Source organism: Rhinatrema bivittatum, chromosome 8 (genome assembly GCF_901001135.1).
Source record: "Rhinatrema bivittatum chromosome 8, aRhiBiv1.1, whole genome shotgun sequence".
In the NCBI taxonomy this organism is placed as follows: Eukaryota; Metazoa; Chordata; class Amphibia; order Gymnophiona; family Rhinatrematidae; genus Rhinatrema; species Rhinatrema bivittatum.
In genome coordinates, this window is record NC_042622.1 from 146,539,843 (window position 1) to 146,566,250 (window position 26,408).

Consider the following 26,408-nt stretch of genomic DNA (forward strand, 5'->3'; position numbering starts at 1 on the left):
AGCTACCTCTACTTCCCATCAGTACCGAGGGGATCGTAGAGAGAAACATCGCCATTGACATCGGAAGTCTCAGACCATCGAGGGAGCGAAATCATCGACCAAGCCGCCGTCCGAGCCGCCATCGAAAAAACCCCATCCACAAAAGGCACCAACCTTTTCTGCGACTGGGTCACCAAGGTCACCCTCAGCCGGACGGGTTTCGGGAGCCGCGACTCCACCTTTAATGGTGGTCCCTCCGGCTATGCCTCTGCCTCCTTCTCCCCTTCTGGAGCCGGGGCTGATTGCTCCAGGTCTCCATGGAGACCTGGACTGGATGGTTCAGGAGGCCATCGCCAAGGTGATGCATCGACTCCAAGTTCCTCTGGCACCGACACCAGTGCCAATCGTGAAACCGACCACCGACCCAATTCCAGCAGCGTTGACACCGCTGCTCTCGAGGATGGAAGCGCTTATTATCACTTTTCCACCGTTGGATCCCGGGTCACCGATAGCTCCGGTGCCCTCTCCACTTACTTTGTCTTCGGGAGAAAGCGTTCTCCTCCAGAGGACCTTTCCTTCATAAATTTTGTGAAGGAGATATCTGAATTGGTTCCCTTCCAATTACAGACCGAACAAGATGACAGGCATCAAATGATGGAGCTGTTGCAATTCCTGGATGCTCCCAAGGAAATAACCTCCATCCCTATTCACCAGGTTCTTCTGGATTTCCTCAAAAAGAACTGGGAACACCCTGGCTTGTTGCTCCAATCAACAGGAAGGCTGACACCACTTATTTGGTACAGTCAGCCCCAGGTTTTCAAAAACCTCAGTTGGATCACCAATCTGTGGTTGTAGAATCGGCCCAAAAGAGGGCAAGGAGATCAAAACCCCACTCTTCTTTCCCCCAGGCAAGGAGCAGACATTTCTAGATGCCATTGGTCGCCGTGTCTTCCAGGGCTCAATGCTCGTCTCCCGAATCGCCTCCTATCAGTTCTATATGACCCAAAACAACAGGGTCTTATTTAAGCAGATACAAGAATTAACATACTCCCTGCCTCAACAATTCCAAGAACAACTTCAAACCCTAGTGAACAAGGGCTTTGAGGCAGGCAAGAATGAGATAAGATCATCTTACGATATGTTTGACACTGCTACCAGGGTATCTGCAGCTGCTATTTTGGCAAGAAGATGGGCCTGGTTCAAGTCTTCGGACCTTCGCCCTGAAGTACAGGACAGATTGTCCGACCTGCCCTGTGTAGGAGACAATCTCTTTGGCGAACCAATTCAACGGATGGTGGCGGAACTCAAGGACCATCATGAGACCCTGAGACAGCTCTCTCTGATGCCTTCTGAGTATTCCTCAAAACAGGCTCTCCGAAAGGACGCTAAGAAGTCATTTTTCCATCTGAAGAAATCCTACCCGCCACTGTCTAGAACTCGTTCTACAAGACCTTTCCAAAAAACCCAGTCTCGTCAACTACGAAAACAAAAGACTCAAGCAGCTCCTCATCCGGGCCCTGCTTCCGGTTTTTGACTCCTGCATAGAGAGCAGCAGCCAGCTTCCACTGCCTCAGATACCAGTGGGAGGTCGATTGTGCCATTTCAACAACAGACCAGTGGGTCCTGGCGATAATCGCTCAAGGTTATCATCTGAACTTTCTCTCCATCCCACCGGACTCCCCACCTCTACCGATGTGGAGAACATCTGACCACTCCATCCTCCTGGAACAGGAAGTCTCCCTCCTCCTCCAGTCCAAAGCAATAGAACCAGTGCCCTACTCTCAACACGGCCTAGAGTTCTATTCCCGGTACTTTCTAATCCCCAAAAAATTGGGAGGCATTCACCCTATTCTGGACCTACATGCCCTCAACAAGTACCTCCATCGAGAAAAGTTAAAAATGGTAACCTTGGGCTCTCTTCTTCCTCTTCTGCAAAGAGAAGACTGGCTCTGCTCTCTAGACTTCCAGGATGCATACACACATATTGCGATAACTCCATCTCATCGCAAATTCCTGAGATTTCTGGTAGGCCCCAAGCACTATCAGTACAGAGTGCTTCTATTTGGCCTCGCGTTTGCACCACGAATCTTCACAAAATGCCTCGTAATAGTTGCAGCCTTCCTCAGGACTCAAGGTGTTCACGTCTACCCCTATCTAGACGATTGGTTGATCAGGGGTCCTACTCAGCAAACTGCTCTGTCGTCCCTACATCTTACCTTACACACTCTGATTTCGTTAGGATTTCTCGTCAATTATGACAACTCCTTCTTAGTCCCATCTCAAACTTTATCATTCATAGGGGCAGACTTGGACACCTTGCAGGCAAAAGCTTTTCTGCCTCGACAGCGAGCACTCACTCTCATCTCTCTCGCACACCAGCTACAGTCTCAGCACCGCACGACTGCACGCCACTTCCTCATCCTGCTGGGACACATGGCGTCCTCAGTTCAGGTTACCCCAATGGCCCGCTTGGCCATGAGAGTCATGCAGTGGACTCTAAGGTCATAATGGACTCAATCCAATCAGCCCCTGTCGATCATTGTCCACGTCACCGACTCACTCCGTCAGTCTCTGGCCTGGTGGAAAAACCAGATCAATCTCCTCCAAGACTTGCCCTTCCAGCCTCCAGACCCTCAAATCATTCTCACCACCGATGCTTCCAACCTTGGCTGGGGAGCCCATGTGGCCGAACTGCAGACACAAGGATCTTAGTCTCCAGAGGAAGCCAAACACCAAATCAATTTCCTGGAGCTGCGAGCAATCAGATATGCTCTCAGGGTATTTCAGGATCGCCTGTCCAATCAAGTCATCCTGATTCAGACGGACAACCAGGTGGCCATGTGGTACATCAACAAACAGGGAGGTACGGGCTCCTACCTTCTCTGTCAGGAAGCTGCGCAGATATGGGCGGAGGCCCTCTCCCACTCGATGTACCTCAGGGCCACTTACTTGCCGAGAGTGGACAATGTGTTGGCACTCAAGCTGAGTCGCACCTTTCAGCCGCACGAGTGGTCTCTCAACTCCTCAGTGGCGGACTTGATCTTCCAACAATGGGGTTACCCTCATATAGATCTCTTTGCGTCACTTCAAAACCGTAAAGTAGAGAACATTTGATCTCTCACTCGCAGCCAACACTCTCAGCCAAGAGATGTGTTCTCCCTCTCATGGGCGACCGGTCTCCTATATACATTCCCTCCACTTCCACTTCTCTCAAAGACTCTCGTGAAGTTACGTCAGGACAAGGGAATCAGAGTGTGTTTCCTTACGGGAGTAAAGGAGCCCAACTTTATAGAATATACTGTTATATGAGCAATGCCAATTACTCATTGTTTTAAATTTGTATTCCCTTTTTATACACTACTAAACCTGGCTCGACTCCCCCCCCCCCCCCCCCATCCCCCACCTTGCTCATCCCCTACGTCAGCCGGTAATATTCCTTCATATGCCTCTCACATTCTTTTTACTCAGTGCTTTTCTTTGTTATAACTTTCTTGGAGCCTTGCTTATCAGCACTCTCACACCATGCTCAGCCTTGGGCTGAGAATTGCATTTTTCTCTCTTCAGGCCTTCTTATTCCAGTTACTTGTCAACATGAGGCAGATTTCTTAAAGCAGCAATTAACAAATAACCTAAATCTCTTCAGCATCTAGCTGGGCGCATGCCTATATCTCTGTCTGAGTGCATTATAACCATGGTGCCAGTGGCAAAGAAGTCTAAGCGCTTATGTGTTTGTGCTGCATGCCACATCAGGGTGATATAGCCAGAACTTTCTACAAGCCTGTGTCAGCGCTGCCTGGATGCTCATGGGGATTTGCCTCCTTCTGATTTTTACCAACTATGGTCAGTCTCCTCTGTCTGAGAGGAGTGGGACCGAAGGCAACACAATGCGGGTGTCCCCTCCTTTGGTTGATCCTCTGGCCGAGCAATCAGGGGAGAGGCAGTCTCAGGATGTCAGTGTTGCGCCGAAGGTGGACCCTTGGGCTGAGGTGGGGTTGACGCAACCCATAGGTAGGGACCTAAGGTCCCCACCGTCAGCAGGCGGAGAGGGCTGATGGACAGAGGCCGCTAGAGCTTCACCAGTACCAGCCCTTGTTCCCTGCGGGTTGAGCCTTTGGGTGCCGGGGCCAGCTGGACTTAGGTGTAGTCGATGTAGAGATCGGTTCAGCCCAGAGACAACAGGTGAGAGATGATACAGTCTTACACTGGACAAGGTAGTGTCCTGGAGACTCTGGCGCCAAAGGAACGAAGGCAGATGGGGGGCGCCCGAGCAAGAGCAGGCCGAAACCTGAATAGACCAAGTCCAGGAAGTAAGCTGGAGAGTCGTCGAACAGGCTTGAATCAGGGCTGGTGGCAATCCAGAGGCAGTGGCAAGCAAGGCTGAGGTCTGATCACGGAGATAGTCAAGAGTAGTCAAACGATGCTAAGGTCTGGGTCTGGAAATAGGCAACAGCTTAGTCAGGCAAAGCAGAGGTCTGGTTCTGGAAATAGGCAATAGGGTAGTCAGGCGAAGCAGAGGTCTGGGTCTGGGGATATGCAATAGTGTAGTCAGGTGAAGCAGAGGTCTGGGCTTGGAGAGAATCAATGGCGTGGTCAAGCGAAGCAAAGTCTGTGTAGGCAATCCAAGGTATGGATTAAGACAGGAACAAGGAGTCAGGAACCAGGAACAAACTAGGAACAGGAATGCAAGAATGAGACGAATCTCTAGGAGGCAATGAGTACTCAACCAGCGAGGAGACCTGTTGCAAAGGCAAAGCTAGGGAGTGGAGCCTGCGCTTAAATACTGAAGCTCCGTTGACATAATCATCCAGGGCCGCGGCTAGGTTCCCGCCGCTGTCCCTACTTAAACATCAGTGATGGGCGCGGCACCGAGTAGCAGCGTCTCTCCGCGGGCCACACAGAGAGACCTGATGAGAAGCAAATGGATGTGGTGGCTGGACTGGGAATGCCAGGGACTGCAGCTGGCCCGGAGGCACTGAGGATGGAGCTGCTGGCCCACCGCTGCCAGCAAGGAGGAACCAGGAGCTAGAGTCACTGTAGAAAGGTGAGGGGCTGTGCCGCGTGTCTGCCGTGGACAGCATGCGTAACAGTCAGGTTCGGGCCTATGGAGCCGTCCTTTTTCTGGGTGAAATTCTTCCAGGATTTACAGATTTTTCTACAGTTTAGGTCTGTGCACTTAGAATTCTCCTGTGTCTGCCACCACAGTCAAGCACTGTGGTGCAACGTGGCCTAACAAGGTTCAAATGCATGTGGATCAAGATGTCACCGATGATGGGGGTGGCTCCCCTGTTGAGGAAAAGGAAATTCCCCCAGATTTGGAACCACATAGAAATGGCCGGCGCCATTTTGCAATACTCGTTGCAAAATGGTGCCGGCCGTATGGCCATATTGCCGTACTGCACGGCCGGCGCCATTTTACATTACGGCAACACGATTCGAGTGCAGGAGGTCGTTCCCGGACCCCCGCTGGACTTTTGGCAAGTCTTGTGGGGGTCAGGAGGCCCCCCCCCCCAAGCTGGCCAAAAGTCCCTGGGGGTCCAGCGGGGGTCCGGGAGCGATCTCCTATGCTCGTGACGTCGGGGGACAGGAACCAAAATGGCGCCGGCGCTACCTTTGCCCTGTCATATGACAGGGCAAAGGTAGCGCCGGCGCCATTTCTATCAATGCACCCATGGCCCGAGAGTGGAACATCACACCGGGACCCCCCCACTGGACCCCAGGTAATTTAAGACATTTTGGGGGGGTTCGGGAGGGTGGGGGATTTATTTTAAAGGGTCGGGGTGGGTTTTAGGGTTATTTTAGTGTGCCGGTTTTCCCGCCCTCCCCCTTCCCCTCCCCCTTCCCCCGATTTACGATTTTTGACGATAAATCGGGGGAATTCCTATTATATATCGCCTTTAACGATTTTTGACGATTTAAAATATATCGGACGATATTTTAAATCGTCAAAAAACGATTCACATCCCTAGCAATTGCATTTCCCTAAAGTAGATGCTTTGGTGTGTTTTGTCACAAAACCGAACTACCATCCCAGTAGAGGGAGGTGCAGCTCTTAAGGATGCTCAGATTAGGAAAATTGAGGCTATCCTAAAGCAAGCCTTTGATGCATTGTGATGAACTTGCAAATTGCTTCTTCTTATGCCCTGGTAGCTTGAGCTACCTTGCGTCTTTCTCAAGAATCTGGGAGCGCCATTTCAGATAGCGGACCCATGGTAGAACCGGGGGCTACCACCTTAGCTGATGAGGGCTGTGACCTGGTTCACACAGCCAGCAGATTAGTTGCTTCTGTTATAGCAGCTAGATGGCAGCTGTGGCTGTGCAACTGGTCAGCAGATACTATTTTGAAATCCAATCTCACCAAGCTGCCCTTCAAGGGTTTGCTTTTGTTTGGCAGCGAGTTGGAGAAAATAGTAAATAAATGGGGGGAAGCCCAGGTTCCTCGCTTGCCAGAGGACAAGCTGGTTCCCAGACTTTTTGGGTAAGTAGCCGCTTTTGAGACTACTGGTGTTTTTGGCCTTATAGGGGAAGTTCTTCTCAGAGATCCCATCCTTTCTGCAGATCTCAGTCCTTTCTCCCCCCCAAAGATCTTGAAAGGATGCGGGTTCCGGAAGTGGAGCCCCTCGAGCTTCTTCTTAATGAAGATTTGCAGGTTCACCTGTTGGTGCAGGAAATAAGTGGGCACCTATCTCGTTTTTATCACAGGTGGGTCCAGATTACTTTGGATCAATGGGTCCTTGAAGTGGTTCAGTATTCCTCCATATGGCTTTATGATATCTCCATACAACTCCCCTCAGAAGAGGGTAGCAGTGGAAGCTATATTGCAAAGGCTGTTAAACCTGAAAGCCATGATTCCTGTTCCCTAATTGCAGCAAAATACGGGCCGTTATTCCATTAATTTTGTCATGCCCAAGAAAGAAGGGTCCGTTCGACCCATACTGGATCTCAAGGGAGTCAATTATCATTTGCAAGTCACTCATCTCAGGATGGACATGGTGTGCTCTGTCGTAATGGCAGTACAATCAGGGGAATACCTCACGTCTCTGGATCTCACGGAGGCGTATCTGCATATTTCCTTTCGCTGGGAACATCAACAGTTCCTACAGTTTACCATTCTGAATCGTCATTACTAGTTTCAGGCCTTGCCTTTCAGGCTGGCCACTGTGCCCAGGACCCTTTCCAAGGTCATGGTGGTGTTAGTGGTAGTCTTACACAAAGATGGCAGTCTGGTTCACCCGTATCTGGATGACTGGTTAATTTGAGCCAAGAGCATAGAAGAGAGTGTTTGGGCTTCTTGCAAGTTAGTTTCATTACTACAGGAGATAGGTGGGGTAGTGAATCTGGCTAAGAGCAGTTTGCAGCTGGCTCAGACTCTGGAGTATCTCAGAGTTTGCTTCGATACGAAGCTGGGCAGAGTATTTCTGCCGGAGACTCTAATCCAAAGGTTGATGGCTCGAGTTTGAACCCTGACAAATACTATTTGCCCAACAGTGTGGTCTTATCTACAGATCCTGGGGTTGATAGCTGCCACATTGGATGTAGTTCCATGGAAAGAGCACACATGCAATCTCTTGAAGGTATGTTGCTTTCCTGATGGAACCCGCAGTCGCAGGACTATGCGGTGAGGCTGTTCCTACCATTGGAGGTGAAGTCTCAATTGCACAGTGGTTACTGGTGGATCAACTCAGGAAGGGAGTATTCCTGGAGATGCCAGATTGGTTGGTGCTCACAACAGATGCAAGCCTTCTGGGTTGGGGGACTCACTTTCAGGAGCTGATAATGCAAAGTTGCTGGAATGCAGAGGAACTGCAGTGGAGCATCAACTGATTTGAAGCACGGGCAGTTCATTTAGTGTGTTTGCGGTTCACTGCGCATTTAGAGGCTCAGGTGGTCTGAATAGTGTCAGACAATGCAATTACTTGGCTTGCATTAATCATCAGGGTGGAACCAAGAGTCAACATGTGTCGGAGGAAATAGATATGCTCATGATGTGGGCGGAGCAGCATATTCTAGGCATATCCGCCTCTCACATTGCCAGAAACCTCGGCAGGAGAAATTTGGATCCAGGAGAATGGGAGCTGGCGGACAAAGCCTTTCAGCTCCTTGTGGACTGCTGAGACCACCCGGAGCTAGACCTGTTGGTGACCTTCAACAACACGAAAGTTCCATGCTTTTTCAGTTGCAGAAGGGACCCAAAAGTGCTGGGTATCAACGCTCACATTAAGGAGTGGCTGTGCAGTGCTCTGCTCTATACATTCCCACCCTGGCCTCTGATGGGCAAGATCGTCCGGAAGATTGCAAGTCAAATCAACACTGTCCTTTTAGTGGCTCTGGATTGTGCTCTGAGGCTGTGGTGTGCTGATCCGCAGAGACTACTGGTGGACAGTCCCCTCAAGCTACCACCTTGGAAGGATCTGTTGCAGCAGGGATCCATTCTACATGAGGATCTGGGTCAATTTTGTCTTATAGTTTGCCCATTGAAAGGGCTCAGTTGTTGAAGCAGGCTTATTCACCTGCTTGATTTCCACCTTACTTTGGGCCGGAAATTTTCTACTTCTCTAGCCTATGTTAGGGTTTGGAGAGTTTTTGAGGCCTGGTGTTCTGAGCGAGGTTCTCAAACTCGCAAGGTGGATATTCCTTTAATTTTGAGATTCTTATAAGATGGCTTACATAAAGGCTTGGCCCTTAACACCTTGAAGGTTCAAGTTGTAGGCCTTGCTTGTTATAGGGGGCGAGTCACTGGAGGGCCTCTGCCTTCCCATCCAGACGTGTCCTGTTTCTTGAAGAGAGTTAAGCATCTTTGTCCCTCTCTGTGGCTTCCAGTGCCTCTGTGTGGGACCCTAATTTGATCCTGGAATGTTTGGCAGGTCCAACCTTTCGGCCGCTGCATGCTCTTTCCATGTGGCTGCTTACCTTGAAGACAGTTTTTCTGAAAGTGATCTGTTCCGCATGTCTGTCTCCGAGCTGCAGGCTCTTTTCTTGCTGTGAGCCTTTTCTGTGTATAACTCCAGGTACAGCTTTGGACTGTGCCCTAATTTTTGCCAAAAGTGGTTTTGGAGTTTTATTTGAATCTGTTCATTTCCCTTCCCACCTTGGGAGTATCGTCTTTTTTGCATTCCTTGGACATCAAGTGACATTTGCTGTGGTACTTGGAAGTGACTAAATCTGTATGAAAGTCTGATCGCCTGTTTGTGCTCCATGGTGGCAGTAGGCAGGGAGCACCAGTGACGTAGACAATGATAGCTCATTGGGTTAAAGAAGTCATTTATAGCTGCCAATATGGCTGCTGTGATTCCTTTGCCGAAATAGATTAGACCGCATTCCATGAAGGCTCAGGCGGTTTTGTGGTTGGAACTTTGTCATTGCCTGCCAAGATTTGCCAAGTGGCGACATGGCCATTTTTGCATACCTTTTCCAAGCATTATCACTTGGATGTTTGGATCAGGGAGGATGTCGCATTCACATGGGCGATATTAATTGGACCACTGGCAGCCTCCTGCCCTCTTCAGGATTAGCTTTGGTACATCCGACTGGTGGGGGTTGGCTTGCCTGAATGCAGAGGAAGGAGAAATTACTACTTACCTAATAATTTCCTTTCCTTTAATGAGGGCAGGCCAATCCCCGACCCACCCTAGGCTACAGATATTTGTTGGGTTAGCCTTTCTGGGACAAGGGACTTCTAACAGTGCCTTCTACTCGGAATCCACATCTAACACAAATAAGGGATTGAATGTTCTCCATAGCAGGCCCCAAGTTGTGGAACTCCCTCCCAGAGTCATTATGCCAGATAACAGAAAAAAAAGAATTTCAAATGTGAACTGAAAACATGGCTCTCCAGAGAAGTTTACGATTTAATATAAAACACCAATATACTGAAAACCTCATTGTAAATACAAGAGACAATGGTAGTGAAGTGAGCAATAAGTAATGATTGATGTAAAGTACATAGGTAATTAAATTAGAGTCTGCATTTGCTGTAATGCCAACTTTGAAAATGTACAAATATGAAGTCAATAAGTCAACTGTCATGTTGACCAAGAAATTATACAAACATGAATAAGAATATATATCTGCTGTAGTTTTGACCTAGATTATGAATGCTGGCACAGAATGTGATCGTAAAACAAGAATATGAATGATGATTTTGTAAACTGTCATGATCTTATTCTGGAATGATGGTATATAAAATGCCTAAATAAATAAAGTATGACCGAAAATGTCAATATGGTCAGGTGGAGATGTGACGTGCTTGTGCCAATATGAAGCAGTGTTGGTGGAACCAGGAAAGGGACTCTTGTCACCAACTATACTTGTCCTCCTATGACAGAGTATTTCCTTACCCACTCCTCCTCCCTCGAGTGCGAGCAACTCTGTTTCTTGTTGTGCTTCCCACTCTTCACATGCTTGGAGTGAGATGAGCTGTGACTGCAAGAGTAGCCCATCCTCACCGCTATTGTTTTGGCCTCCTGTTCTTACTCTATCTCCCGTAGGTCCCTTGCCAATAAGTGCCAATGAAAAGCAACCCCTACAGTAGGCACATGAACATATCTACCATTCTAGGGCGTTTGTTGCCCAGTCTCCAGCCAATGAAATCTGCCTTCTCTTCCTCAACAGCACATCTAGGATCCCAACATGATGCCACCATCCTTCACCATCCTCCAGCAGTCCACCTAAGGCATTGCCCAACATTATCAACAATGGCCCACGTTGCAGACATCAGCATGTCATTAGGGGCCATCGCTGATAACGTCGAGGTGTTTGGGCAGGCTGCTGGAGGACAGCAATGGGCTGGATCCTATAGGCAGCATGCAGGAGGTAGGCAGGCTAGAAAGATGGAGGAGTTGGGCCAGTTTTGGCCTGCCTGCCATAGTTTGTCCACCCCTGGTTTGAAAGAAAAAAAAAAAAGCAATTGATTGCTTATTTATTGAAAGGTCCATAGCTTCTGGAGATCCTTTGAGCAAACTCAGTGAAAGCTCAAATTTCTTCTTGGATGGAATTTCTGCTCTTGCCCTGGAGAATATTTGTAAGGCTATCATTTGTTCTTCCTTATATTATTTCACTAAATATTTAAAACTGGATGTTCAGCCTTTGGAGTTTATGTTTTCAGGGCAGCCATAACTTCTAGCCTCCTAGATTAAATGGGCTTGGATACTTCCCACCATCTGGACTGGTATAGCAGGATGATAGAGGAGGAGACATTGAGTTTTACCTGATGATTTTCTTTCCTTGTATCCTGCTACACAATTCTAGGACCCTCCCAGGAAGTTGGGCCTGTGCAGTTTTAGAAGTGGTGGACTTTGATTTACAGAGATTAAGAGGCACCTGGAGGTTTACTTTTTGCTTCCTCTTTTCCTTTCTCTACCTCTTCATTTATCCAAGAAAAGTTTGGAAGAATAGTTTTTTTGGGAGGATCCTTTTAAGTGTTTCAATTATATACATGTATTTTAAGAATTTGATTCTATTGTTAGTTTTTGCCTCCATGGCTTTGACATAAAAATACTGGCTTTTAACTGGAGCTGTACCATGGTAACTACCAGTGATGATGTCACAGAATGAGGTATGTCCTCTGTCTTCATCTGCTAGTAGGGGGATATAATCCAGACATCTGGACTGGTTTAGCAGGATTCAAGGAAAGGAAATTATCAGGTAAGATTAAATTTCTCCTTTTTTCTCAAATATTATTTCCACTGAAAAAAGGTTTGCTTGTGCTCTGTCTAGAGCAGGAGTGGGCAAAGTATAGGTTGTGGACCACAAGTGGGCACCTTTCTTCTGGCTTATTATGGCCCCATGTGTCCTTGTCCGCAATGGCAACATCATTTCCAGGTACCCCAACATAGTACAGTTTCAATTGACCTCTACTGCCACTGCTGTACCTTTCTCTGCTGGCCCTGTGAACGGCTGATCTTCCTTTTTTGTTTTTATTTTATTGCTGCCACCACCATATATCTAGTATATGGTGATGGCAACAAACTTGGAATTCGGCCTCACGATAATAACAACAAAAGGAAGATCCACTGTTCACAGGGACAGCTGATCCTGGGGCCAGCAGGGAAGAACACAGTGACAACAGTAGAGGCCATTTGAGACAGTGCACTATGTTGGAGCACCCTGAAGAGAAGGGGGCTATAAGAGAGGCTGTTGGTGATTATGATGGTGAATGCGATTGTCAGCTGTTTGTTATGGGAAAGGCAGAGTGTGAGTGAATTTGGGATGAGGACCACAATGTAGCTGCAGCATTGTGAATGAATTCTGGACTGATTGGTGATCCTGGGAAGACGGTGACATCACTTCTGGTCCTAACAAGGTGCAATCTAAGGACATTTTTCTTTTATGGAAATAGTGGCAGATCCATGGAGCAGTCTCCCTTTGGAAGTAGTAGACCAGAAAAAAAGGTGTTCTATTTCAAGAGTGTGTGGGACAAGCATAGGGGATCCCTGGGGGTGGGGAAAAGAATTAATGCTAAGGATCAATTAAAGTCTGCAGCAAGTAGGACAGAAGATGGAGATGGGTAGACTAAATGGGCCTTATGTTTTTATCTACCATTTCTGTATGTTAAAAAATATACAGATTGAGGAGCCTAAGCTTCCCCTCATAGGTTTTTTGATGCAGGCTCTGCATTCTTTGTAGCCCTACTCTGGACTGCGTCTGCTTTCTATCCCCTTCTGGAGATGCAGCTTCCAGAACTGGCAACTGTAGTCCAGACGAGGTTTCTCCAGTGGTACTGGAACAAATCACTTTTGACAGTAACTTTAGTTAGGTTATACCTCACAGTAACGAAGTACTGCAATGGATTACTTTTCTTTCTAGGTATCCAAATACAAAATTAATGGGTTTTGACTGCCCAGCTCACCCCCCACTGGTCTCATGCACTCAGGAGGTATCATCTCTGTGTATTGTCATGTTGTTGTTTCTCTCCATCTTCAGGTGGCAGAGCGGGCACTCTACTTCTGGAACAACGAGTACATTCTGAGCCTGATTGAGGACAACTGCAATACCATCCTTCCACTCATCTTCAGCACCCTCTACTGCGTCTCAAAGGAGCACTGGAACCAGTAAGAGGCCCACATGGGGCAGCAAGGGGCAGTGCTATGCTGAGAAGTGGGAAACCTTCACTCTCTTCCCAGTTCAGGCTCTTAATCCTGAGGCAGGGAGCACTGCAGAGGGTAGGAGACCTGGGTTTCATTCCCAGCTCTGGCTCCTGCTTTTTCGGCCTGGAAGGGCTACAGAGGTTAGCAGATCTGGATTCCATTCCCGGCTCTGGTTCTGGCTCCGTGGGCTGGAGTGCTGCTGAACACAGGTACTATAGTGACTCCTACTGGCCAGCTGTAGGTTAGCACCCAAAGCAACTGCCAGGAGCTGGATTCTATGGGTGCTCATATTGAGCATCCCTTTACATAATGTGCACACATCCACAGCCCCTGGACGCCTGAAGTAGTATGTAAATTAGTGACCATGTTTAAAAGGATGCACAAGAGAGAAATTGTGCGTCCCTATTGCACAAAAGCACTGGGTGCCCTGGAGACGTGGCTATACGCGGGTTAGGGAAACGGAGCTTAATTCAAGCGTCTGTTTTGTCCCGCCACAGATAACTCGCACACATAACAGCAGCGTTTATATTGGGTGTCAGCTTTTTTTTTTTTTTTTTTTATCGAGCCCTTCCTGTTTTTGTAAATTTCAATTCCCGCAAGCAGTGGATCTTAGTATTGCAACAGATCTGGATTCCATTCCCGGCTCTGGTTCAATACTAAGTAGGAGGAACCACTGACAACAGTATTTTGGGGGGGGGTTTTCTTGAGCCCTTGACTTGTGGTATGACTTATCGCCAGCTCCGGGGCTGCCGTTAAGTTTGCCGCATTAATGAGTGTGCATTGGGCACTGGGGGGGGGGATTTTCTGCATCATGGGCAATAGCATTCACATGTGATGAGCGCTATTAGCTAAGCACTTGTTTCGAGGTGCGTTTTGGACATGCTAATCCCCTTATTGCATTGGGAGTTATTCTCGCACGCATTAAGCTGTGTGCTAGGCTGAGCGCACCATATTGCATCGGCCCATATATGTGTGTAAGATTTAAAGCCACAGTTCTCTGTGGCTGTGTCTCAAGTGAGACACTCTATCAATGTGTACGTACAGAGATGACAAACACATATGTCCACGTGTTCTTTGCTCTCTCCCATCTCTTCTTTCCATATGCTGTCTTTGTTACCTTTCACTGTCTCATCTTGTGCTGTCTGTTTTTTTCTTTCCTTTCTCTCCTTCCTAATTTTTCTGCAGAACGATTGTCTCCTTGATCTACAATGTGCTTAAAACTTTCATGGAGATGAACGGCAAGCTCTTTGATGACCTGACTGCATCCTACAAAGTAGAAAAGCAACAGTAGGTATCTTCAGAGTAAGGGCTGGGTATCCATTCTTAGTATCTACAGAGTAAGGGCTGAGTATCCTCTGCTGTATGCGTTGAACCTGCCCAGAAGATACCCAGGGCTTCATTGTAAAAACAAACCTGTAGCATATTGCAGAGATACAGGATCCTCCAAGCAACCTAGGGTCCTGCATTTTGTCAGGCCTGTGAGTACCATCTCTGGGCCTCATGTTGGCAGTGCATGGCCAGCCCTAAGAATTTTATTCCTGTGTGCAAGGGCAGCACTTCATTTGTGCTGGTCAGTGCTCACTGCATTTACAAAGTGATGCCTGCAGGGCACCCCTTTAGGAGAGGTATGTCCTAAGTTGAGCTTGTATGAAAAGGAAATGCCACTTTCTTCTGCGCTCATGCAGGCCTATCCAGACCAGTGAGTTATGCCCTTCTCCAGGAGATGGAGTAAAGCTGGCTCACTGACGTCACTAGGATAACAAAATGGATTAGATGCCACAAAATAGTCCAATCTCTGAGCTTTATTATAATCGAGACGTGATCTTTGTATATATGCTCAACTCAGGCCGAGTTTCACCCCACACAGGGGCTGCCTCAGGGGCTAAAACACATAAATAACAAATATAACTTAACGTACAAGACAAATAATAGAAAATAATTTTAAAATTAAAATTCCATAACAAAAGGTAACACATAGAATCTAAAGACATATCATAATTGACCAGTTGCTAATTAAAAAATAAATACAAGTAAAATAAAAAATGGATAATAAAAAAAAAATTTTTTACCTGTATATAAAAAGACTTAATGTATATGAATGTAATTTAATAAAATAAATACACAAAATCTCAGGAATCTGGTGGTCTGTTAAAATGTGCCTTAAGAAAAATATAATGCAAACTAATATAGAAGTTGAATTTAATTCTTTTATTGTTTTGTATTGCCATGGGCTTGCTTCTCACTTTGATTTATCTATTTCTTAGCATTCCCCCATTCATACATTTTTAGAGTATGTTAGTTTGCATTATATTTTTCTTAAGGCACATTTTAACAGACCACCAGATTCCTGAGATTTTGTGTATTTATTTTATTAAATTACATTCATATACATTAAGTCTTTTTATATACAGGTAAAATCATATATTGCACAGTTGTTTCTGGTCATTTTTTTATTATCCATTTTTTATTGTATTTATTTGTATTTATTTTTTAATTAGCAACTGGTCAATTATGATATGTCTTTAGATTCTATGTGTTACCTTTTGTTATGGAATTTTAATTTTAAAATTATTTTCTATTATTTGTCTTGTACGTTAAGTTATATTTGTTATTTATGTGTTTTAGCCCCTGAGGCAGCCCCTGTGTGGGGCGAAACGCGGCCTGAGTCGGGAATATATACAAAGATCACGTCTCCATTAAAATAAAGCTCAGAGATTGGACTAACGGCTTTCTTAGACAGCCTACCCTCCTGTTTTGTCGGTCCATCACTGACGTCACTGTCATATAGCCCTGCCCTGTCATCAGCTTGCCAATATTCTCCATCTCCAGCAAATGGTGGACATGCATCTCCCTTGTGGAGATTGCTTGTGGTGTAAAAAAAATAACAAAGAGAAAAAAGATGGAAGACTAGGAGAAGATTCAGATGCAACACTTGAGCTCTTGCGGTGACACCCATTTGGTCCCTCCCTCAGTTGAGCACTTTAAGTCTAGCTGCCTGGCCAGGCATAGGCGGAAAAAAAAAAAAATGCGGAAAAGTGGATAAGGGAGTACTCGGCAGTGAAGGCTTGTGGCCTGTCCTCATCGTAGCCGGTGACCCAATTGTGCTGTCAGCCAGGGAGGGCTGAGCTCATGTAAAAGAGTTAGGAGGGAATTTTAGGCCCCCTCCTTTTTCCTTACATGTCCTCTTTTCCCTTGACGTTTTCCTCTACACCTCTTATCCCCTTTTCCGTCTCATTTCTTTGGGGAGTGGAGGCAGCTCAGGCTCAGCAGGTTGAGCAGATTTTGACTAAGCCTCAAGCTCGGTTCAGTCAGCTGCATTATAGGCCGCAGCGACATTTTTTTTTCCTATGTACTTAAGTGTGTTCACACATTCTCGCTGCTTGACAGTGTCCTGTAATGGGCATGGAGGGTTTGTATGTGCATAAAGCCCTGGCCTAGATTTGAGCATGTATTTGCGCGGGTACAGCCGGGCACTGTTGGTGTGCGCGCAGGAGGCCATCTAGAGCCGGGTTCAGAAAAACTATGACACCAGGGACAAAAAGGTCTAAGCACCTTGCTGTCTGTGAGGCTTGCCATATAAGGGAAATCCAGCCATTGCTCTCTATACGCCTGTGTCAACGTTGTTTAGATGCTCAAGCTGATTTGGCTACTACAGATTTTGCTGATGTTGGGACATCTCCTTGGCCCAGGGTAGCTCCAGAAGGGTGTGGGGTGGGAGGCAGTGACACTGTGGACAATTCCCCACCACCCTTATTTCTGATGGCAGAGATATCTCCGGGAAAAGGGTCGGAGAGTGCCAGGTTTGGGCATGTGAGCCCTGGTATGGATCCATCCTCCTCTCCTAGGTAGAATTTTTCCAGGGCCCACAAGCATTTCTGCAGTGGTGCTCAGCGGAGGTGACACAACCTACTAAGAAGTGATTACATTCTTGGGTCCTCCCAATTGTCATCCACTGTGGGCAAATGCTGTAGGAAGGCTATCCCTGGAGATGTTCAGGGGGATCCGGATGACATGTTGGATGATTCCTATGGGGATTTAGCTTTCTCACCTCTAGAAGAGGGAGAAATTCCACCTGATTTGGAGCCGTTTCAGACTCTATGCCGGTTTTTTCATAGAGATGAATTGCTGAGCCTGTTAACTCAGACCCTGAAGATGCTCAGTGTATGTGGGGGTGATGCTACAGGTTACAAAAGAAAGATCACATTTTGGTCACTTTACACAAAGTGTCCTGTTTCTTTCCCTTCTTGGATCCAATTCAAGAGTTAATTGACTTTGAGTGGAACGCCCCAGAGGCAAGTTTTATAGGGAGCATGCATTGTCGGGTTTGTACCCCTTGGATCCAAAGGCAAGGGAACAGTTACGATTCCCAAAGGTGTATGCCTTGGTATGTGCTGTTACCAAGCGTACTACCATCCCAGTTGAAGGAGAGGCAGCACTAATGGGTGCTCAGGATAAGAGGTTGAGGCCAGTCTTAAACAGGCCTTTGACACCATGGCAAAAGAATTTGCAAATTGCTTCTTGCTGCTGCCTGGTGGCTTGGATTGCTTTGTGTCTTTCTCAGGAAACCCAAGGAGCGGGGTCTAATGGCGGATCATTGATGGAACCGGGAGCCACATTCTTATCCATTGTGAGCTGTGACTTGGTGCGGATGTTTGCCTCAGGGGTGGCTTACGTGATAGAGGCTAGATGCCAGTTGTGGTTACGAAACTGGACAGCAGACACTATTTCCAAGTCCATTTTCACAAGATTACTCTTTAAAGGTTCTCTTTTATTCAGAAGTGAGTTTGAGAAGATGGCAAATAGCTGGGGTGAATCCAAGGTTCCTTGATTGCCGGAGGACAAGAAAGGACGTTGTATCATGTTGGGGCAAAGGGCTGCTCCATGGATTCCTGTCTGTTTAATCCTTACAGAGAAGCAACTACTCAAAAATCTTGTCCCTTTGGAAGATCTCATTCCTTTCGGCCTAAGAAGCCTCGTAAGCTGCGGGCTCCGAGGCTGGAGCATCTTGATCTTCGCAATGAAGGCGGGGGGCTCACGTACTGAATCAGGGAGATAGGCGAGCATACATCTCACTTTTATCAAAGGTGGGCCCAGATTGGATCCTGGAGGTAGTAAGGGATGGCTGTGCTCTAGAATTTCTCCATAATCCTCCAGATGCATTTATGGTCTCTCCATGCAACTCTCTACAGAAGAGAGTGGCTGTGGATGCTAGGTTAAGGAGGCTGTTGGATCTGAAGTCTGTAATTCATGTTCCCAGATTGCAAGAAAATATGGGCTGCTATTCCATTTATTTTGTCATTCCCAAGAAAGAAGAGGGTTTTTTTTGGTCCATCCTGGATCCGAGGGGAGTCAATCAACATTTGCGGTTGACTCTCCTCAGGATGGAAACTCTATTTCCTATAATGATGGCAGTAGAAATAGGGAATTTCTCAGGTCACCAGGAACATTGTTTCCTACACTTTGCTGTTTTTGTAACATCATCTTCAAATTCAGGCTCTGCCCTTTGGGCTGGCTACTGCACCCAGGACCTTCTCCAAGGTCATGATGGTGACATGACCATGGTCATGCGCAAGGAGGGCATTCTAGTCCATCTGTATCTGGAAGACTATTTGATTTGGGACAAAAATGCAGAAGAAAGTCACTTAGTATCTCGCAAGGTAGTCTCCTCCCTTCAGGAGCTAGGCTGGGTGGTGAAACTGGCCAAGAGCAAATTGCAGCCTTCTCATATGCTCGAGGATCTCGGCATGTGTTCAGAGAGTCACATTCAGAAGTTGGTTACTCTAATTCAGGCCTTGGGATGGCCTATTTGCCCAATGGTGTGGTCTTACCTGCTGGTCCTGGGATCAATGGCAGCCAAATTAGACATAGTTCCCTGGGTGAGAGTACACTTGAGGCCCCTTCAGCGTGTGTTGCTCTCCGGGTGGAATCCGCAGTCGCAGGAGTACACAGTGAGACTCCACTTGCCATTGGAAGTGAGTGTCCAATTGCAGGCTTACAAGCAGATTATTTCAGGAAGGGGGGGGGGTTCCCTTGGAGACACTGGACTGTTTAGTGCTCACAACAGATGCAAACCTTCTGGGTTGGAGAGCTCACTGACAAGAGTTGGTGGCGCAAAGTCGATGGATTGCTGAGGAGCAGCAGTGGGCCATCTTTGGGACATTAATCTGGTCTTGTATTTTTTGGTGGGTGCTACATTTCGGCCACTGCGTGGTATCTCTTTGTGGCTGGTCACCTTGAAAACTTTTTTCCTGGTAGCAATCTGTTCAACACGGTGGGTCTCTGAGTTGCAAGCTCTTTCTTGCTGTGAGCTGTTTCTACGAATGAATCTAGTGACAGTACAGCTTAGGGCTGTACTTTCCTTTTTACTGAAAGTGGTTTTGGAGTTTGATTTGAATCAGCCTATTTCCCTGCCTATGTTGGACAAGGATAGAAATGAACAGGATTATCGTCTGTTGAATGCCTTGGATGTCAAACTGCATCTGGTGCGGTACTTGAAGATTACTTGCTCCATCGGGAAGTCTAATCAATTGTTTGTGCTCAATGATGGAGGTAAACAATATGAACCATTGACGTGGCGACTATAGCCCGTTGGATGAAAGAAGTCATTTTGGCCGCCTATGTGGATGCAGATGTCCAATTACCTAGACAGGTCAGGGCGCATTCTAGAGAGCTCAGGTAGTTTCGTTAGTGGAGCTTTGGTTGTTGTCTCCTGTTGAGATTTGCAGGGTAGCAATATGGTCCTCCTTTCACACTTTCTCCATGCATTACGGCTTGGATATTAGGGCTCAGGAGGATGCATGGGACAGCAAACAGCTTCCCACCCTTTTTGGGAGTAGCTTTGGTACATCCTACTGGTGTGGATTGGCCTGCCTGACAGCAGTAGCAGGAGAAATTACTACTTACCTGATAATTTACTTTACTCTAAGGAAGCAAAGGCCAATCCACAAAACTCCCTGGGCTGCCTACTTGCTTTGAATTTGACCTTTATAAGTGGATGATGAAAACTGTTATTTCTATTACTTTGTTGAAGGACTAGTAAGTGACATAACCAGCCCTTAAGATTAGTTGATAACTTTTTTGCTGAGCTCAATATTTCCCAGTTGGTTGGAAGCATGAGTGGTTGACTGTTTATAGTCATGTTCAAGTATAATCAGTGTGTCCACAGTTTGGCTTTTCTAGAGATACTGGCAGGCTGATGTTAGGTCAGGGCTATATGTCAGTGACGTCAGCGAGTCACCTATACTTAGTCTCCATCTGCTGGTAGAAGTTCATAATCTACTGGTGTAGATTGGCCTGCCTGCCTTAGAGGAAAGGAAATTATCAGGTAAGTAGTAATTTCTCCATGTTGAATTTTGTGTTCTGTGCCTCCTCTCCATACTGGCATGGCTTAGTGATGCTCTTCTGCTCTGTTCTTTCCACCCCATCTCCTCATTTGTCACAGGGAGCTGAAAAAGCAAAAGGAGCGTCAGGAACTGTGGCGAAGGCTAGATGAGCTGCAGCTCAGGAGGATGCAGAACCTGGAAGAGGCTGAGATGAACCGCCTTAACCTACAGAACAGCCTCAACCTTCAGAGTGGTAGCAAAAGTTAGAGCGTATTCAGCACCCAATGGCATCCCCACCCTACCCTTGTCCCCTCCAGCCTCATCCAAAGTGGAAACAAGACTACACCGTGAGGCTGGGAAGCCGGGAATGATATTGGAGGAGCCGATGCTCCTTTCACCCCTGCTCTACCTGAACTGTGAGAGAAGCAGAGACTTCTGGGACTGCTTTTACAGGCTATCAAGCTTGGGGTGGGGGGAGAGAAAAGACTCAATTCTGGAATGTTGTGGACGTTCAACATTTATTGCTACCACTCCACCCCCTGTAGGGGTAAATGTGCTGAGGCTGCAAGGGGGAGGGTCTTGTGGCCTTGGCTTAGAGTCCGGGTCAAAGGAGAGGATGTGAGAGTGGGGATGGGTTCTGATAAAGGACTTAAGTCATTGCCAGGTGAATGGATGGGTGGGTGGGTGGTTGGGGTAGGGGGATACCATATTGTGTTTGAGAATTATGTATGTGCTAGAATACTTGAATGAATGAATATATATAATATATATATATATATATTTATTTTTTTTTGTTACAAGGGTAGGGGGCTTAGGTGTTTTTGAGGGGGAGGTGGAAGAGGTGGTCAGGGCTAATGGAAGTCCAAACATGTAATATTATTTATTACACATTTAATACAATAGGACTGTACCTTAACTCTCAGCATCCCCTCTCCCTATTCCCAAGAGCCTAGCTGTTTGAAACATTTCCACTGGAACAGAATTAAAGACAGCAGAATTGAAAGCCCTTGAGTGTAGACTTAAGAAGAGATGACAAGATTCTGATTGAACAAAAGAGCTAAAATTATTTGCAAAACGTCTGCAAGGCAGGAGAGAAAAAAAAAGCAAAAATAAGTGCTTAACAAACACTCAAATGCAAATGCCTAGATATATTTTAGGGTAATTCATAAAACTGGTTATAGGGCATGAAAACTTTGGCACTTTCTCAGTTATATTGCCTCATTTATTAAATAAAAAGTAAAGACTGAGCAGTCAGTTTTCAAAGGCTCTAGTCAACTAAATAAGAACATAGGCTTTGAGCTAGCTGGCTGGCCTTCTAAACTGGCTTGCCTATGCGGGCAAATTTAGCTGCTAAAGTTTCACTAAGAGGGTGGGGAAAGGTTAGGTAGCTAGCTCTGATTTCATGGCTAGACACATAACTGGCAAAATTTAAGTGCTGCTGTAGCTGGCTTGAATTTGGTCATCCCGAGCTTCCCTTTTGTAAAGTAAAAGTTGGTGATAGGTCCGACTCAAAATGACAAGTTGGCCAGAGAGGGAGGCTCCAACTGCCTACTACCCCATTCACCCACCTTCAATCCTCGCTCTAGTTCTAGTGATCCAGGCTGGTAAGTGGGCCAACTACCCAAGCTAGATCCCCCTTGCCCACCCTCAAAAGTGTGAAGTCTGACAGAGAATAGAGTGCCTACTCTGCAATCCATCCTCAAGCCCAGTTAACTTTAAAATTAAAAAAAAAAAAGTGGTATCCATGTCCCTTCACTTTTGATCTCCTTTCTTCTGTAAAAACTCCCTCCCCCCACCCATGCCCTCACCACTGATCTGCAAACCCAATGCCATGCTCCTCCAAATCTCCAGCTGAGCCAGCTGTCCTCTGGGCTTGGTGTCTGGCATGTGAGTGGAAGGGGGATTGTGGGGTTGGCTATTGGACCCCTGCCTGAATTAATCACTTTCTCAGGCTGGCGTGGGGGAGAGCGGGGTAGACTGTTGAGGGGGCCAAGCCCCCACTTCTACTGCTTGACTTATCACGTCGATAGGAGGGAGAGAAAATCGCCGACTTAAATTAGTGCTAGTTAACTAAGTTGAGACAGTCACATTTGAGTTTTAGCTGGCTAAATTTAGGTAATTTTCAACTGAAAATTTAGCCAGTTAAGTTAGGCACTTTGGTAGTTTTTGAATATTGCCTTCTTAGAGAGTAATTGGTTTTTTTTAACAGCCCACTTACATTAGGTGGCATTTCACACACACCCCCCTTCAGAAAATTACACCTATTTTACAAAGCGGATTTTGGGTATATAAGTCTGTTTTGAAAATTAACCAACCACATTTTTTCACACATAATTATACCTGCTATTATTTATGTGGAAGATGTTCAAGAAAATGTACACGCATACTTTTGAAAATGAAAAAGTATGTGCATAACTCAAAATTATGCCCTCTCCCAGGGGAATGCCTGGACATATGCTTAAGTTTAACTGTATAGTGTGCAGTCAGTTTTATAAAATACCATTTCTCTGGGTAAAGTACTGTTTATACCCATGGAAATGCCTTTGAAAATGACCTTCTTGAAGGAAGATTTGTCAAAGCAATTTATATGGGTAAAAAGTGTTGGGTTTTTTTCCGTCGATAAGCAGGGCTGAATTAGCCATTACATGTGAGTGACATCATCCGGCAGCACCAAATGGACCTCTCTCTCTTAGCTATTAGAGCTTTTGCTCTACTGAGCATGCGCAGGAATTCTCACTTGGGCATTGCCTCGCAAGCCACCTGTCTTTTTTTCATCCGAGGACCAGCATGGCCATGTACATCTATCTATATTTTTCAGTGAAAATCTTGATAATTTTACTTAAAAGTTGCCTCACTGTTTCAGCAACCCCAACAGTACATTTCAATGCTACTTTTCAAAAAAGAGATTTGTTTTCTTCAGAAAGAAGAAAACCACAGTGAGTGGCTTTAAGGACTGCATTTGTGGAATATCCATTATCGATGGATATGACCTGACAAACCCGGCCAACAGTTATGATTGTGGACCTTGTGTACCCAAAGATTGTGGGGCTAGAAAACGAAGGAACTGCGTAGGTCTCTGAGAAGTCACAGTTGGTTCTCTTCCCAAAATGCAATCTCGTCTGTCTCCCTGGGAATGGAGTTGAGCAGAAGCTGCTCAAAAATATCACCCCCATTGGTGGCTAAATCCTCAGGATCAAGTAAGCAAAAGTAGCCTGTGTCGAAGGAAAAGAAGCTGTTGACTGCACTGTCAATACAAGGTGCATATGAGCCCCATCAATGCACAAGTCTTCGATGCATTCAACCCATTGATCCCCAACATCTTTGGCTGTTAAACCATCAGAACAGGCTATTCCATCACCAATGCATTGTGCTCCAGAACTTCCTACATACCTATATGCTAGCCTGCTGAGAATTTAACAGGGATAGAAGGAGACATGATACCCCTGCACCCACCAATTACAAGAGCACTTACAAAGGCCTATGTCTGGAGATGCCAGCTCCATTTGCTCTCTGCTACCTCTCATATCTAATTGGCTTCGATTTGAAATTTTGCAGAGTATGGAAGATGTACCAGATTCCATTCTACTATCAGAAGAGGATGTTCTACCACTCATACCAGGACATAAGGCACATTTAGTCTCTCAGCCATATAGTGGGGATGATAAAGGATTTTTTTACCTCTTTGATGACTAAGGATAAAAAGGGAATCTTCCAACATCTTCTTCTTGTGGGAGTAAATCTGATATCCTGGAAAGCAGTCCCAGTATCCCCGGTTCATACAGATACACCATCAGAACCCCAATGAAGTGGTTCTAGGCCTTGAAATTCACTTACAGCAGAGTCCAGCCCGTCAGAAAATGTGCAGCAGGAGTATACCCTGCCAAGGTGTCCAAGGACCTTCTTCATCATTGAGGTCCTAGATTAGTATTCTCTCACCTCTACAGTCTGAAGAGGTATTGAAGGGGATCCCCTCCAACCCTCTTCCAGAGCTTTCAGGCCACTCCTCTCCAGCGGAAGACCTTTCCTACTTCAGGTTTCTGGACAAGTTGTGTACAGCATTTGGAGTTAATGTGCTTAAGGACAAACATCCTTGTGCAAAGCTCAGCAGCTATCCTGAGCCATGATATCCTACAAGAATTGCAAACGAGAATATAGGAAAATCCTATTTCCTGTGCCTAAGTTGCAATATAGAGTGCAAAATCCCTGGGATTTGGACTAATACAAATACCCCATTATTCACTTGTGGTAGAATCTGCTCTTAAAGGCATACATTTGAATACTCTATCTGGACAATTTCTGTATTAAAAAAAAAAATTTCCCAAGCTTCATGCTCAATACATGGATCTTCACTTGCTCCTTTTTTTTAACCCAGTGAAGGTGGAATCACACCAGTACCTTACGGGAAGATGTCCACTATAAGTTGGCAGATGTCCCCTGCCTGCCTGATCACCTCTTTGGGGGACAAAAACTTCAGAAAAACAGTAGCTCAAATAAAGGAAGAGTATATAGCAGTCCAGTCCCTGGCTACAGGACTGGAACAGCAGCCTTCGGTGAATTACACTTACTACACTTTCAAATGACTGTGTTTCCAGAAACAGTCATTCTGGCAATACCAATGATACTAGATCCTGCCTCCTATTTCTGCAATAGCAACAACTTTTGGCTTGTGCTCCGTGGTATGAGCACCATCAACCAAAAGCAATGCAACAAGTCCAACTCAAATCGGTAGCAGGGAGAATTATGCAAGGTCACCAAAGTTGGCTGGGTTCCCTACAGCGTGGAGTGTGTATACCATGTGCATTTTTCCTGGCTTCCCAAACTTCCTCATCACTCAGCCTTCAATCCTGGTCCATCTCATCTGATGCAACTCTGCCTGGAAATGGTTGCTCCTCTAATAGTGGACGATAGAATTAGTTGTTCTCCATCACCATGGCCAGGGTTTCTACACCCCGCTTCTTCCTTATCCCAAACACTTCTTGGGGACTTAGACCCATCCTGGCTTTAAGAAGCCTGAACAAGCATATACTCCCAGGAGAAATTCAAAATTAATTCCTTCAACAAAATTCTCTCCTTCATCTAAATTCAAGAGTGAATGTGTGCTCTGGATCTAAAGGATGCTCACATTATCATCCATCTCTCCCACTGCCATTACCTATACTTTATGGTGGAGTATTCCCACTGTATTTTAGAGTGCTCCCCTTCAGTTTGTCAGCACCACAGCACAACTCCACCAAATTCCTGGATGTAGTAGCAGTGCATCTGCAGTGATAGGACATCTGAGCCTTCCCTTACCTTTACAAGTGACTTGTGACAATGAATACCCAAGGTATACTAACCTCCGTGCAAAAATCAAAACAACTCTTAATGTTGTTAGGTGCTTGGTGAATTTCAGAAAATCGATTCTAATTCCCTTCCAGAAAATCTAGTTCATTAGAATGTGGATAGATTTTCTGAAGGAGAGAGTGTTCCTTCTATCAGGTTCGGTGAACACTCTTGGGTCCCTTGTATGCAAACTATTGAACGCAGCTCAGTCTTTGACCAGGAAGCTGCTGGTTGATCTGGGCCACATGACAAGCAATTCACATAGTTTCACTAACTCTCCTTCATCTATGGCTCCTGCAGTGGGGTCTTCCTTCCCAATGAGGTCAGCTAACTTAGCAATGTGGAGATTTTGAAAGAAATGAAATAGGAATTGCACTAGTGGTTAGACTCCTTCATCTACTCCCTCAGCAAGCAACGTAGCAATGGATGCCTTCACAAGGTGTTGGGAGGACCACAGAAACCCTTTTGGAACTTGAGTGACTCAGCCATCCCTAGAGAAGCAATTTCAGTTCAAACTCCTAGAATTGAGAGCAATCAGGTACACTCTAATAATTTTCACTTGCATTCTGCAAGGGAAGACCAAGTTCCTAAGTTGCTATATTCTATGGGGCGGATTTTCAGAGCCCTGCTCCCGTAAATCCGCCCAAAACCGGGCGGATTTACGCGAGCAGGGCCCTGCGCGCCGGGAAGCCTATTTTACATA

The 26,408-nt window shown here is 46.1% G+C and overlaps 1 protein-coding gene across 3 annotated transcripts in view; it reads left to right on the forward strand.

The window, feature by feature from the left end:
• Nucleotides 1-22,587, forward strand: part of PPP2R5B (protein phosphatase 2 regulatory subunit B'beta) — a 95,619-nt gene extending 73,032 nt beyond the window's left edge. For all 3 annotated transcript variants that reach the window (XM_029611953.1, XM_029611954.1, XM_029611955.1), the window contains exons 12-14: nucleotides 12,898-13,025; nucleotides 14,247-14,348; nucleotides 20,503-22,587. In XM_029611953.1, the coding sequence (XP_029467813.1) occupies nucleotides 12,898-13,025; nucleotides 14,247-14,348; nucleotides 20,503-20,650 (378 nt within the window). In that variant the 3' untranslated portion in view covers nucleotides 20,651-22,587. The remainder of the gene's footprint in view (nucleotides 1-12,897; nucleotides 13,026-14,246; nucleotides 14,349-20,502) is intronic.
• Nucleotides 22,588-26,408: the final 3,821 nt, after the last annotated feature.